The sequence below is a fragment of the Ptychodera flava genome, chromosome 6 (genome assembly GCF_041260155.1).
Source record: "Ptychodera flava strain L36383 chromosome 6, AS_Pfla_20210202, whole genome shotgun sequence".
NCBI lineage: Eukaryota > Metazoa > Hemichordata > Enteropneusta > Ptychoderidae > Ptychodera > Ptychodera flava.
Genome location: NC_091933.1, coordinates 8,419,749 through 8,434,777, shown reverse-complemented (window position 1 = coordinate 8,434,777; position 15,029 = coordinate 8,419,749). Strand labels below are relative to the sequence as shown.

At 36.2% G+C, this 15,029-nt stretch overlaps 1 protein-coding gene across 1 annotated transcript in view; it reads right to left on the bottom strand.

The window, feature by feature from the left end:
• Positions 1–389: 389 nt before the first annotated feature.
• The window catches only part of LOC139134752 (cilia- and flagella-associated protein 54-like), a 41,236-nt gene continuing 26,596 nt past the window's right edge, over positions 390–15,029 (bottom strand). The window contains exons 9-16 of the mRNA XM_070701777.1: positions 14,366–14,544; positions 13,004–13,131; positions 12,207–12,315; positions 11,607–11,727; positions 6,385–6,667; positions 4,940–5,889; positions 1,804–1,878; positions 390–1,515 (exon numbers count right to left, since the gene is read on the bottom strand). Coding sequence (XP_070557878.1) covers positions 1,393–1,515; positions 1,804–1,878; positions 4,940–5,889; positions 6,385–6,667; positions 11,607–11,727; positions 12,207–12,315; positions 13,004–13,131; positions 14,366–14,544 — 1,968 coding nt within the window. The 3' untranslated portion in view covers positions 390–1,392. The remainder of the gene's footprint in view (positions 1,516–1,803; positions 1,879–4,939; positions 5,890–6,384; positions 6,668–11,606; positions 11,728–12,206; positions 12,316–13,003; positions 13,132–14,365; positions 14,545–15,029) is intronic.

Below are 15,029 nucleotides of genomic sequence, written 5' to 3'. Positions count from 1 at the left end.
ATGACATAAACATGTCATGCTGATCACATGATGTCCAAAAATCTCAGCGGATATCATAAATCTAAATTTAAAATGCCTGTCATCACTCAGCACATCAAATATTCCCAACTTCACAACTCTTTTGTGAATTATCTCCCACTTGAACCACTTTCAATGATTTTGTAAATGCAGCGGCGTGTAATGTAATGCGAGTGCAGTATTTATTCATTTGCAGATCGAGAATCAAATGGTTCAACTGCTGGCTCTACAACTTTGGAACAGCCTTGCCAAACTGTCACTTCATTCTGTTTAGCCTAGTGTATCATTTGCAGGCACTGTGACGTCAAGGACAAGGATTTGTAAACAAACGTAAGCAGATGAAATGAGCTATTGAAGTAATACTTCCTCACTTTCAATCAAACGACTCATTTATTTTCCAACATCCAAAGTGTAGAAAGTGCAATATTTACACATCACATCTCCCTCAGACATTTGAAAAAAACAGTGACTTTGCAACTCAATCAAAACTTTCAAATTTTATACAAACAATGCATTAATAAATCACGGTATCATAGAAACGAATAAAGTCAGCCAAAAGTAACATTATTCTACCATAGGTTAAATGAATAATTTGATGAATTCGAATATTTATACAATACTGAACCTTGGTCAGACATAACTTTAGGTCTTTTAACACATAATAAACCTTTAAAAAACTGATGAATTGGATGGATAGATAATTATGTAATTAAAGAATCACTGGGGTGTTCAGTATCGATGAAAAGTTGTCATAATTGAGAATAGTGGTTAAATGCTAAAAACATGTAAATCACTGAGACCTTGTGAATGGAAGTGACAGCATTCATCAGCATGAATGTGAATCAATATTGATACTGCAACAATTCTGCAATAAATTTGGGATTAATCATGGAGTTAATGTTTCTCACAAATCAATAAAAGTACAATCTGCGTTCTGTTTGTCATTGTGATCAGTCTTAAGGTAGTATCTGGGATATCCACTTAAAGACTGCTGCGTTGTTCTTCATCCAGTCACCGTAACCTGGATCAAACAGCTGTTCAACATTATATATGTTGCTCTTTTGGTCTTTTAACACATAATAAACCTTTAAAAAACCGATGAATTGGACGGATAGATAATTATGTAATGAAAGAATAACTTGGATGTTCAGTATTGATGAAAAGTTGTCATCATTGAGAATAGTGGTTACATGCTAAAAACATGTAAATCATCGAGATCTTGTGAATGGAAGTGACAGCATTCACCAGCATAAATGTGAATCAATATTGACACTGCAACAATTCTGCAATAAATTTGGGATTAACCATGGAGTTAATGTTTCTCACAAATCAATAAAAGTACAATCTGCGTTCTGTTTGTCATTGTGATCAGTCTTAAGGTAGTATCTGGGATATCCACTTAAAGACTGCTGCGTTGTTCTTCATCCAGTCACCGTAACTTGGATCAAACAGCTGTTCAACATTATATATGTTGATCAGTGCCACTGGGAATGGAATCTGTTGACAAAACGAACAAAAATAGAAAGTAGTACAAAAACATTCCAAAACTCCCATTAACAGAATTCTTCTCACATTACAAAACAGCTGGCTGGCACCATTACAAAACATATTCTATCTATGGTTGGTCTGAATATGGGAAATCTAGAGTACTATTGTTTTTTTCACTCCTACGTCTAGTCATAAAGGACCACAGACTGGTCATCCATGCTTTAACATACCAACAAAATTCCCATATTATGCAATTATTTTCAACAAAATGTGGCTGAAAAATATGAGAAAACTTACCTCGATTGGTTTCTCTGAATCCTGTTTGGATTTCAGAAGTGTGTGAATATCAGAGATACACTGCTTTAGCAATGCCTAAAATATGAAATGGAACATTATGTTAACACTAATCCAATGAAACATTCAAAATGTGTGATGCTACTTTAGTGATGTCATACATACATACATACATACAAACATACATATATACAAACATACATAGATACAAACATAATTATATGCATATAAACGTACAGATAAATACACATTCAACATACATACATACATACATACATACATACATACATATATATATACAAACATACATACATACATACATACATACATACATACATACATACAAACATACATACATACACATATAAATAACAACATACATACATACATATAAAAGTACATATAAATACACATATTCAACATACATACATACAAAAGTACATATAAATACACACTCAACATACATACATACATACATACATACAAACATACATACATACAAACATACATAGTACATACTTACATACATACATACATACATACATACATAAAAACATACATACATACATACATACATACATACATACATACAAAGTACATATAACTACACATTTAACATATGTACATACATACATAAATACATATATACATACATACATACACACACTAGCGCTAGTGTTGGACATGTTCATTACTACAAATCAATTAAATTCTTTGTTTTGCGTCCCAACCCGCCTAGGTTTTTTAGTTTTTCATGAAAAACACACACAGTGTATTTGAATAGGAAATTTAGGACATGACCGCTTAGCTTTTCTGAACGAAAATTTTGTTACAATTGTTATTTGCTGCAATCAAATTACATTGTGTTAATTTTCTTGTGTGTGTTTTTCAGCCGCTTAGACGCGTACCTTTTCCCATTTAGAGTGGACGCAAAACAAAGAATTTAATTACTTTGGCCTTACTACAAATCACATCTATTTCTGAGCTGAAAATGTTTTGGTTGTGTTCACATTATTGCAGATACATGTATCCCATGATTCATTATAATTTGTACCTCTGGAGATACTTCAGTGAGGACTGACAGGCCTCCTATCCATAGACAAATTTATTGACTAGCTTTACAAATTTTGAAAATATGCTTTTCTCTCTTCCTGTTTTGAATGATTTGAAATACATTTGTCAGTTTTGTTCTCAAAAACATAGGGCCAAAGTCCCTGAAGCTACTATAGACATGGATACAAAATTAAGTATTTCCTGACTGTATGAAATTATCTCACTAAGGTCATCCTAGGGACATTTAAACCAAATATTGAAGCTGTCTGACCAGCGGTTTTGAAAAAACAAGCGACTCAACAGTTGACAGAGCTCTGCTGTGTTATGTAGAGAATAACCTTTTGTGACACATGTATTGATGAAGAAGGTGGATATCTTTGATAGCTCATTTCAGGATTGCCTGACCAAAAAATGGAAAAAATTTGTAAAAATACAGATTTGCATATTTCATCAGACTAATTAGTGTATAATAGCAAATAAACGAGAGTTAATTACATTCTAATCAAAGTAAACAAGACTTGCTTAAATCAAGATTTACGTCATAAAAAAACAGCATATCTGTCAGGTTATAAAGAATCTTGAGCTGGTTATCTTTTGGTAATATCAGTATTTTCATCCTATTAACCAAGCACATACTATTTTAACGTTCAATTAACATTGTAAGTAAGTTCTGTTGAATAAGTTTAGACTGTACTACTCAGAGAAAGCACACTGAAGAGACAAATGTTTCAAACTTAAGAAGTTCAAGGTCATCAAAAGCATTATAAGGAATCATGTTACACTTTCATTGCACTGTTTACACAGATTGCATAATTGCTATAAATAGCACATGAGAATCTTACAGCCCAGCTTTACCATAAAAACCCTATCACTTTGACCACTCTCTTAATTGACCACTCTATTTTTTTCCTCAAAAAGTAATCCTATTTTATCCTTACCAAGTCAACCATAAATGGAAATTAGAACTTTCTCTATCTCTATTTATTTGACCACCCTATCATGACAAACTATTATGAACAATTTCTTTTAGATAACATAAATGGTGGTTCAGAATATATCAAAGTTGGGATTCAGGAAAGTTGCCTTTACATGTTTTAATCCTCAATTCACTATGAACTGTCAAAAAAAGTTGAACTTTCTGATAATTCCACACTAAAATTATTTTGGCTTTGATGATTTCCTAATTAATTCAATTCTTTAAAATCATATTAATTATTTTTTCTGGGTGAATTGATAGGGTTTATACAGTACAAGAATTACATACAATGTAAGTCAAACTTTGACCAAAAATGACAAAAAAATTCCTTAAAAATACACATTTGCATATTTCATCACAATTTGAACAAATCTAAGTTGGGTTATCCCTAGGGACCTGTATACCAAATAACAAAGCTGTCTGACCAGCGGTTATGAAGAAGAAGATTTTTTACCAAGAACACCTTTTTTGGCATTAATTTGCCTATTTTCAACAATATCAAAAAATTAAAAAAATAGTTTCTCAAAATCATATTTTTCATCTACACAACAAATATCAAATCAGTAAGTACTGCGGTTCTCAAGATATTTGAGTGGACGGACGCCTCACAAACGGACATACATACATACATACATACATACATACATACATACATACAGACTGACGACGGACGCCGGACGGATACCCATCCCAATAGCTTCTATAGACTATAGTCTATAGTAGCTTTTGTAAAAAAACCCAATCACTGCGTCGTCAGACATACACAGTAGTGCAAGGAAAAATAGGGAAACTATTTGCACCCATTTTGTCAAAGAAAAAATATTGATTTTTTCCAATGGATATGACGAAGAAATTTACATGCTAGCTTTTCTTAGAGAATGACCACTTCAGTTGGTCAATATTTGCTTCCAAAAGTATCTTGACTTGACTTGACTTTTGTTTTGGTCATTTGAAGGTGATTTTTAAACTTTAACAGCATTCTTCACATTATTGCTAATAAGGTGTAAAGAATAAGTTATTAGGCTTGCAACCTTCAAGGGTAAAAATCAAGGAGACTTTTGGGTAATTTCAAGTGGTGTGGTGTTGCTAGCTTAGAGGTGCTGGGCTTACCTCAAGATTTTCATCTTTCTTCACCTTAGCAGAAAGTTGGGTGATTCGTGTTGTTCTCTTGGTCTTTCTACTTGGCTGTTTGCTTGAGCTAGGCGTCTGTGATGGTGGTTTGGGCTGCTCTGCCAAAGAGATCTCTGCCTTTTGTCTGACCACAGCTAACTTAGCATGAAGCTCAATCAGCTGTGGCAGAGACAGCCACATCTTTCCAGCGATAGCTGAAGGAACCAGTGAGCTTGAAGATTTGGATTTCTTCTCTTCTTTGTTGGTTGCATGAACCAAAATAACCCCATTGGTGTCGTAATCTGGAGAATCCTCCATGGCTGGCTGGTACCACTGGATGGAGATTTCGTTCTCTGAGCTGCCAACCACTGTCTTTTCAAGAGTTTCTGCTGCAACTGCAGCATCAGTCTTCTTGACTATGTTTGGAATGGTCTCTGTCTCTGCTGACTCTGGTGCCATGTACACATTCTCTTCATACTTCTTGACCGGAATGCTCAGCTGAGTGGCTGGTCCTTGCCACTTGAGATTCAGTGAGCTAGGCGGGGCTATGGCGCAGCACTCACTGGTATACTGGGGTAGGTTTTCAGCCAGGAACTGGTGAAGCATAGCCTGTCGCAGGGCCATCCCACCGCACATCAGGGGAAGTCGAATGACATCGTGGTTGACACCGCCATCCTGTCCAGATGGGTTGGCATATCCAAACTCAAATCCGGTGCCTAGACTAACGATGCCGCCATTCTGAAGACTGTATCCATCTGATGCGATGCCTAAAGTGGTGGTATTGCATAGACGCTGCAGGATGGAGCTGTAGCCAAGGACATGGATCCAACTGATGTCCAAACCAGACTTCAGAGCTTTCAGAACAGTGTCGTCTTCAGACTGTGCCGACTCTGCATCACTGCTGTGTTGGGTGCCTTCCTGAACTGGTTCCAGACCTTTACTGTGAGTCTCTGTCAATCAAAGATGGCAGAGATTGTTACATTTTAGTTGAAATACAAGTATATGACTTAGTTTTCAAGACAGTTTTTCTGGTCTTTCACAGAGATAGTTAACTGAGATAAATATCATATTTTTTCAAGAAAATTACCTACGTGTTCATTAGACTATACTGAACTAGATTTACAGTAACAAGTCAATTTTATTTTGAGTGGATTCTGTTGAAGTTTGCTGTTATACCTACAGTCATGCCATATCATTACAATATGAATAGCATACCTGTATTGACACCTGCTCCACACCTTTTGCCAGTGGTATCAAACCTAGTTAGCCTCAAAAAAGGTTTAGTAAGATTTTTTGAAAAAAAAATGCTAATCTGATAGTTTGTTCATCTTAGAATACATCAACAACTTGAATAATTCCGCTGCTCCCTTAACTGAATGGGATTTCTAAACTTTTTTGGTCAATTTTGGACTTTTTGTGGTCCAGATTAACTCAGTATCTAGTACCTGGCTTTGGTGCGATGGGCTTTGCTGTCTGTCCGCCCACCAAATCCATGACTGCAAACTCTGGCACAAGCTGTCGGATTTTGCTTGTAAGCTTCAGCGAGGTGAGCTGGGGATCGCCAACCATTAGGGACTTGGTGCGTTGTGCCACTGAGGCTGTGGTGGCGGCCCGAATAGCAAGCCATGCAGCGTTGCGTTCATGGTTCTTCTCCCGCATCACGTCACGGTCGCTCTTCTGGCTTCTGAGAGATGCCTTAGTGCTGCTGCGGGATACTTTGCTGGGAGTCTGCAGATAGGTATTAAGCAGAGCAAAACCAAAATGAATTTCAATCACATCCTTATTGTATTTTGGTCAATAATGAATGTACTATTGATGTTATACTATGATAGTGATATACCATAATGATGTATCAATAATATCACATTTAACATCATTTTCTTCTTGCATGTGTACATTCAAAATGGAATTAACATAACTTATTGATAGTTTCGTTGAGTAGACTGAGAAAGGAAACCTGACACAATTTGAAGCATCACTTCATCGGTTTTAGACACGATCAATTAAACCATTGCAAAAATGAATTAATGGTCATGACCATTAATTCATTTTCGTGATGGTTATGTTTATCGTCTCTAAAACCGGGGTTGAATATATGCATGGTCACCCATTCACTCAGTATCTTTCACATGTCAAACAATATAAGTAGTATCTTGTATCAAACAAAATTCATGAAAAATGGCCGACTTTGTCCCTTTAATAAACAAGCTGATCTTGAAAATGAGGCACTCAATCACTTGAAAGAGAAACTTCATCAGAAGCTAAAGAGAAACTTCATCAGAAGCTATACTACTACCTCTTGCAAGACAATATTTTCACAAGGGTTTTTGAACATTATTTGACTTGATTAGAAATCACTGTGTGATGTTTCTGTTGCTTCATTAAATGTTATCACACATCAAGTCATGATTTATTAGTTATATTTACAAAAGGACATTGTGCCCTTAACCTTGAGAGGAGCAGAAAATGTTGAATGGTATTTCTTGTTGGTTGAAAGAAAACATTCGACAATGCCATACAATAACTGTATAGGAGATGGCGCAGAAAATTTGCATGTAGAATTTAAATATAAATCATACTACTAGTATTGTCTAACACTCGGCCCCTATCTTTAATAAAACCATTCTGTTATGGACCCCCCTCCCCCCCAAAAAAAAAAAACCCAAAAACAAAAAAACAAAACAAAAACAAAACACAAAAAAAAGTTTTCTTTCACAAACGAAGGTCAAAAATACATGCCGTAGCAGCAGCTATTTGGCTTATTTTCCAAGCTTCATCAACACTTAAATCATACTACTAGTATTGTCTAACACTCGGCCCCTATCTTTAATAAAACCATTCTGTTATGGATCCCACCCCCAAAAAAACCCCCAAAAAACCCCCCAAAAAACAAAAAAAAACCCCAACAAAACACAAAAAAAGTTTTCTTTCACAAACGAAGGTCAAAAATGCATGCCGGAGCAGCAGCTGTTGGGCTTATTTCCCAAGCTTCATCAACACTTAAAAAGAATGGATCAGCAACAATGGAAAGTAAAAATGTAACAGCTGAAAATAATCCTGAAATGCAGTTCATCCCCTGTCATTTAAAAGAAAAATCAATTGAAAATACCACAGACAGAAACTGTTGAGATATATTATAAATCAATAGAAATGGTGTAATTTTTAGAAAAACATGATGAAAAATTAGTGCACTCACTGTCATGATAAACTATTGCAAAAAATAAAACAAAAATAAAAAAAATTCATGTCTCAAGTGCATAGTGAAGGATTTATGAAAATCTACAACTAATTATGGGTAACTATCATTGAGTTGTACATGTAAAATAATATTCACGTAAACTTTCTATGAATGAACCAAATTAGGAGACATTTCAATCAGTAGATGCTTTTGTGTCAGACAAATAGTATGCTGAAGTTTTGCAGTATAACTATGAAGAGCCAGGACATGTTAATCATCAATCATATCACTTATTAAATTGTCAGCCCAAATGATATTTAAATTTGTCCAGAGGTACCACAAGCATGTGGATTTGTATTAATCCTGAGACACATCATTATAATTGTCAGCTGTCATACGATATCTGCATTAAAGTAGTTCAGAAACTGCACCACACTGTAGAATGAATGAGAAAGGTAATCACAATCATACCCATCAAGAATTTGACAACAGTGGGTCAAAATTCATTAATACTTTCAGGGTTTGTTTGAGGAAGATGACCAGACATGTTATATCATGTTTATTTGCAGAGTCTGCTGTCAGGGTATGTGCCATTATGAGGAGAGCTTGTACAACTACCTGTAGGACAAATTCTCAATTCTGAAAAGGTGCACATGAAATTTTTCCTTTCTTGTGGACATTATCCAGGGAAAGAGTGTTTAGAGAGCTGATAAATAGAAAGGTTATTGCATTTAATCTATGACCCCCTCCTATTTGTGATAACTTACATGTATGAGAAATGTCTGCATGTAACGTCACTCAGCAACTGGGCAGATAACCACACCAATCTATATAACAGAGTTAATTCAACCCTTCACTTAATCTAAATTTGTACCACCAATCCCCATTATGTACTTGACGGGTCTTCCATTACAGTTGAATATACACGTATCACTGTGAAAATCTAAACAGATCAAAATCACCGCCGTTTTTTGAATTTCAGTATTTGGTAGGTCACGGGTGGAAGTTAAATATCAATGAGCATAAACTGCACCATGGACGAATTATAGCCACTAAAATGGTTGCTGAAGGTAATAGCTTGCACAAGTAAAACCATTTTTCTCGAGGGTCTATGGTAAAACTTAACACTAAACTTCAATTAGCAGATTACAAATATGGACAATAAATGTAAGAGGTATTTAGTGGTAGATCTATGCCATTTGTTTGATGGCATTATTACATTGAATTTTATTTCATTCACCTTCATAGTGACAAAGAGCGTGTCAACGCTTTCTTTCTTGTCTATACTACTACTGAAACAGACGCTCGCCTTCCTGAGCACTTGTGGTCTGAAACAACAAGTCATCGCTGATGACACACTCCCTGCTCGCACCATTAATTGACATGCACATGCACACTACAATACAATGTCTGTGTGCCATGTTTGAATGAAATCTGTTGAGTTATGGTTCAAAAACATGAAAAAATCTCAACAAAATGGCTGCCTGGTGGCCATATTGAATTGTATCGCGAAATACATTGACAGGCATATACATGCCATAGTACTTTATCTGTGTACTAATATTGAACGAAATTGGTTCAGGGATAGTTAAGTTATGATTCAAAAACATGAAAAAATCGCAAAGAAATAGCCGCCTGGCGGCCATATTGGATCGTATCATAAAATAAATTGACATCCATATATGTGCCATAGTACTTTATCTGTGTACCAACAGTGAACGAAATCGGTTCAGGGATAGTTGGGTTATGGTTCAAAAACATGAAAAATTTGCAACAAAATGGCCACCCGGCTGCCATAGTGGATCATATCACAAACTAAATTGACATGCATATGTATGCCACAGTACTTTATCCTTGCAGACAGTTTGAAAAAAAATCGCCTCAGGGGTGAAAGAAAACCGGATGCTGTCGGACGGATGGACGGGACCCAATCTATAAGTCCCTGCTGGATTGCGTCCGCAGGGACTAAAAACAGCTAACATAATATAGAGACAGAGTGTGAGTGGCATTTGGCAACAATTGAAGACACTTGAAAAGCATCAGCCACAGCTGGCCACAGCAAAAGCTTACATGCTGAACTATGGGGATGAAGAAATTCTGATACAATCAAGTCTTTCTTGGTGTCCGATCTCATGACATCCCAAAAAATGTCATTGTTGTATTCTATTTTGAAAGCGACAAGACAGAAACAATATTGTCTCTGAGGATCACTTTGAACCACCTTAAAAGACATTTCTATAGACATTGTACAGGGATTCTGCAGCATTTTACTAATATATGATTCCTAAATCCATGAAAATAAATGATAACTGGATTTAGGTGGCACAACAGTCAGTGATGTGGATCCCTTCTGGTGTTACGAAAAGAATCGCAATTGCTTTTATTATGATTGATATGTATATGCACTGTAAAGAATTTGATAAAAATCAGATATTTTTAATTGATTGGTGAGCAGCTGTAGACCTAAGATAAAGAGTTTAATATTAAATTTATCTGGAATTAAAAAAAATTATGCAAGTGTGTGCATGTGTTTAAAAGTATTTATATACCTGAAGATTTATTATTTTGTCTGAGCTAAAATTTAATAAAATACCGCAATTATACGGTGTCGCTCAAATTTGATCAGAATTGGTGCATACCAAAGATCAACAATAAGTGTTGTTTCTATCTGTTCAGTGCAGGAAAATTATACGTTGATGTTATGACAATTTCTGCACAGTACAACCAGAAAGACAACAAGAAATATTTAAACCAGAAAAACAAGAATGACAAAAGTAAATAAGGTCTGAAACTTTAGGTACTGAAGGTCAACTTTAGCAACATGCATAGCAGAGAATCTTTCAACCATGGATGTACAAAAATAGACATCCATGGTTTCAGCTGGTCTGTTAATATGTCATAGTTCATAAACAATGACAGGAAATGACCAATTAGCTGTTTCAGTTACTGCTACCATTCCCAAACATAATAGGTACCCTGCATACAAATAGGTTAAAGGTCAAAATCCTCTTATTCAGATGTGTGGGCTGATTCAGTTACTGCAACCAATCCTGCACATTTGCAGGATTTCCCTTTTTCTTACCTAATTTGCACATTTTTGACACTGACGTGTTCGTTTGAACAAATTCACATCCCAACCCCTGCATCTACCTGTACACCAAATACTGAGACGGTAGCTTTGGCGGTACGGGAGCCTTTGTGTGTGACGGACATACATCCGCACATACACACCCACATACATACAGACATATAGATGCCACCGACTCATCATATAAGCTCTTTTTGGTAATTATATATAAAACCAAATATGAGCTAAAAAGTATTCATGGGATGTCTGGGCACAGTCGTCAGGGTGGATCTTGATAGAGTATGAAAGTAGTAGTCTAGCTTGCATGTTACTTTTTGAAGGAAAGCTTTGTGTCACTTGTGACAAGAAAATCTGTTCCTTTGTGTTCATCTGAGACCTTACAGATTAAATTGTAAATTTACCTTTTTCTGTGATGGGGTAGCGACCTCTTTATCAGCAGTACTCTCACTTGTTGGAGGTTTGGTTTGCGCATCACTGGACAGGTACAACAACGCTAATTCCAAATAAGCTTGACGTATCAAACTGCGTGTTCGGTGATTGAAAAGAAAATGGGAAGGTTTGAACGGAGAGAGTCAGAGAGGTTGGAATGGAGAGAGTCAGAGAGGCTATAATAACATGCTACATATTGCTACCCATAGCTGAGAGCATACAAATGTGTATATCTCTCTTTTCCTTTCTTCAATTGGTATTGACATATAAAGCCTGTTGTGTACATTTACATTTTATATTCACCGCAAATTTCTGGATGACTGCACATCTTGAGTGGTTTATACTAAATCACAATATATTTTTCCATCAGGAAACAAAACCGACTTAATGTGCTGGTACCTTAGTTCTAGTTGAAATCTATGGCTTCCATGCTCTATGGTCACAACCATGGTATAAATTGCATCTGGGTGCAAATACTCTGTGTGTAACAATACAGTGACAGTAATTGCTGATTATAATACAAAGTTCCATTATGGCGTTTTAGTGCAGAGTTTAACTATTAGATTCCTTACCCTAGATCATGGTTGGCATTGTAACTGATGTTGATTGCCTGTACCAGAGTGCTTCCAACTGCCCTGGCTTGGTAGGCCCCACACTCATACAGCTGTCTCTGTACTTTACCTGTTGAAAAAAACCAGTGACATCCATCAATACAAGAACATTCTGCACTGACATGTTCATTGGCTCAAGTAGATGAGGGGAAATATTTAACCCACTCTGGCACTCATTATGTTTGTGACCGTGTCTGTCTGTTTGATTATCTGTTCCCTTCTCATTTGAAAATTGACCTAATATCTCCTTGTCTCTCTCTGTAAATTTGAATTGTGGTTGCTCACCATTGAGAGTAACAGGCGAGTGAGTTGTTTTTCATCTTTAGTACAAATTACACACAACACGTATTACAGTTATATATTAGCGTTCATCAGAAACTAAATTTTGTTTCCCTTATGCAAACTACAAAACTTCTACCTTTGCTGGACTTTGTTGACATGAAATTGAGGAATAAAGTTTTATTTTGAAAACAACATGTTTTGTATTTATTTATGCAAAGGGTATAAATGAATATTGTTTGATTAAGTAAATCAGACAATAACAACTCATTATCAGATGCAAACACTCATACTCCTTGGATCTGGCACTATGCCATTAGCATATGTGTATTCAGATTATACTGGAGACTTTATTCAATCTTTAAAATTCCTCTAGAAATCATTGATACGTAATTTGAAGTCAATGGGGTCGCCTTTTAGGATGTTATGAGTAAAAACAGTGGCTTTTGCAGGTATGGCTGCATGGGTCTGTTACTTGCCGAGGGTTAGAAGAATTTCCGCTTCAAGACTTGGCTCTTTTATCGCTGCCACATTAGAGAGTTCTAATGCTGTGCCCAGAACAGCAGCACATTCTATCCAAATATCAGCAGATTTTTCTCCAAGACTCCTGGATGAAGACAACAGATCAAGGAGAGAGAAATAAAATCTCAAGTATTAAAAAAAATTACATTTCTTAACTTTAGGAAACTAGGTAGTTTGTGCCTGGAAATTTAAAGACTTCAACTTTCCTTTACCACACTTCATACCATTGCCTCTCGAAATCAAGAATAAAAATCAGGGTCATAGTGCAAACTTTGGTAGTAGAGAAACAAATTACCCGATATTTACTGACACTTGAAAATTCAAAATGGCGGCCATCACTGTGTTTACTCTGGGGGGAAAAAATAAAATTTTCTATGTTCACAAAAAATACCGGTATATTAGAGTCTTTCAAACCATATGCTCCGAGTTCCAAAACCAATTCTGACTTAAAAGTCCAATCCAAGTACTCAGACTTGCATATGCCGAGTATAACTGCTTACTTGGACCTGTATACGCTGAGAAATACATGTACCTATATATACATACAATTGTACATGCACAGACAGATCGTTTTGTATGCACCTTTTGCCCATTCTTATCACAAAACCGAATATTTTCTTGTGCTTTTCCAGCATTGCTTGTCTATAAACAAGTGTTACTTGACGTATTCAAGTCCCTGTAGGTCGTGTGCATGGCGTACACAAGTCCACGTACAAAGCAGTTTTACTCAGCATATTAAAGTCTGAGTACTCGGACTTATAAGTCTGATTTTTTTTCAGTTTTGGAACTTGGAGTAAGCTGTTTAAAGTACTCTTACATACCTCAAAATAAGTTGGTAAAAACTTAAGGTTACTCGATCGAGCTTCAAATTGAGCTTCCACAAGTGGTAGCACCTGAATTCAGTAGATTATAGCCATCCTTGAGGCGCATTCTTTTTTAGAAGAATGTGCGAAATTTGTTTTACTCCCTCTGCACTCAGAGAGCTTTGAGATTGACACTCGAAATATGCCCCCCCCCCCATATTTTCGAGTTAGAAATAATACATGAGGAAAATTTTACAACAACTTGCACGTCAATCGAGCAATTGAAAATTGAGAGTTATAGGATATCCCATAATTTTCTGTCAACTGACTCTTACCATATTTAGGGGTCCAGGTTACTTCCAGAAACTTTAATGTTTGAGAACTGGATCAGTTCTCCCTTTGCTTGGATCAGACCAAACTAAAATTTTGAAAGCCATACAGTGTGGACTAGATCGATGCAGTCTTTCCCTCTTAGGAGCAACAAATGCTAACACATCCTGATTCCAAATAACTTACTTCTTTGCGTATTTTGCTTGCAGTCTGGCCGCATCTCGGGCTAGTGTATAACCAATCCTCAGTTTGATCTTAGCCAAGTATACTACATGGCTGAGGTAGATGTTACGCAGCGGATTGTTAGGGGACGAATAGTATTGGCTGGCTGCTCTGTGTTCTATCTGCTCACCAAACAGCATCATCTGAGAAAAAGGAGAGACCATCAGTGAACAAACTGTGATGTGAGTCTAGCAAGTCTAAAGACGTTAACGTGGATATTTCAAGGCATTATTACTTTTATGTAAAACAGATCAAATTTTGTGTTACATTGATTTTCAAAAGACTTGGTCACATTTATGTGTGTTTATGAGACAAGACCACATAATTTTTGCATGTATCTTTGCATGGAAAAGTATACATTAGTTTACATGTATGAAACATGTACGTTTTGCATTTCTACATGTTCGATCAGTAATGATCTCATTATTTTACTGCATACAGCAGCCAAAACGCTTTAAATGGGCAGTTACAGGACCGTGGGCAATAGGGGAATTACTGATGACGCAGCCATTGTATACACTGGGCGGGAGTTTTTGAATTCTCATAGCATTGCTTTGACCGTATGAAAAATTTGCCTAATCATGATGGGCACTTCCGTGACATATCCAAAAGGGGTCAAATGGTTGTA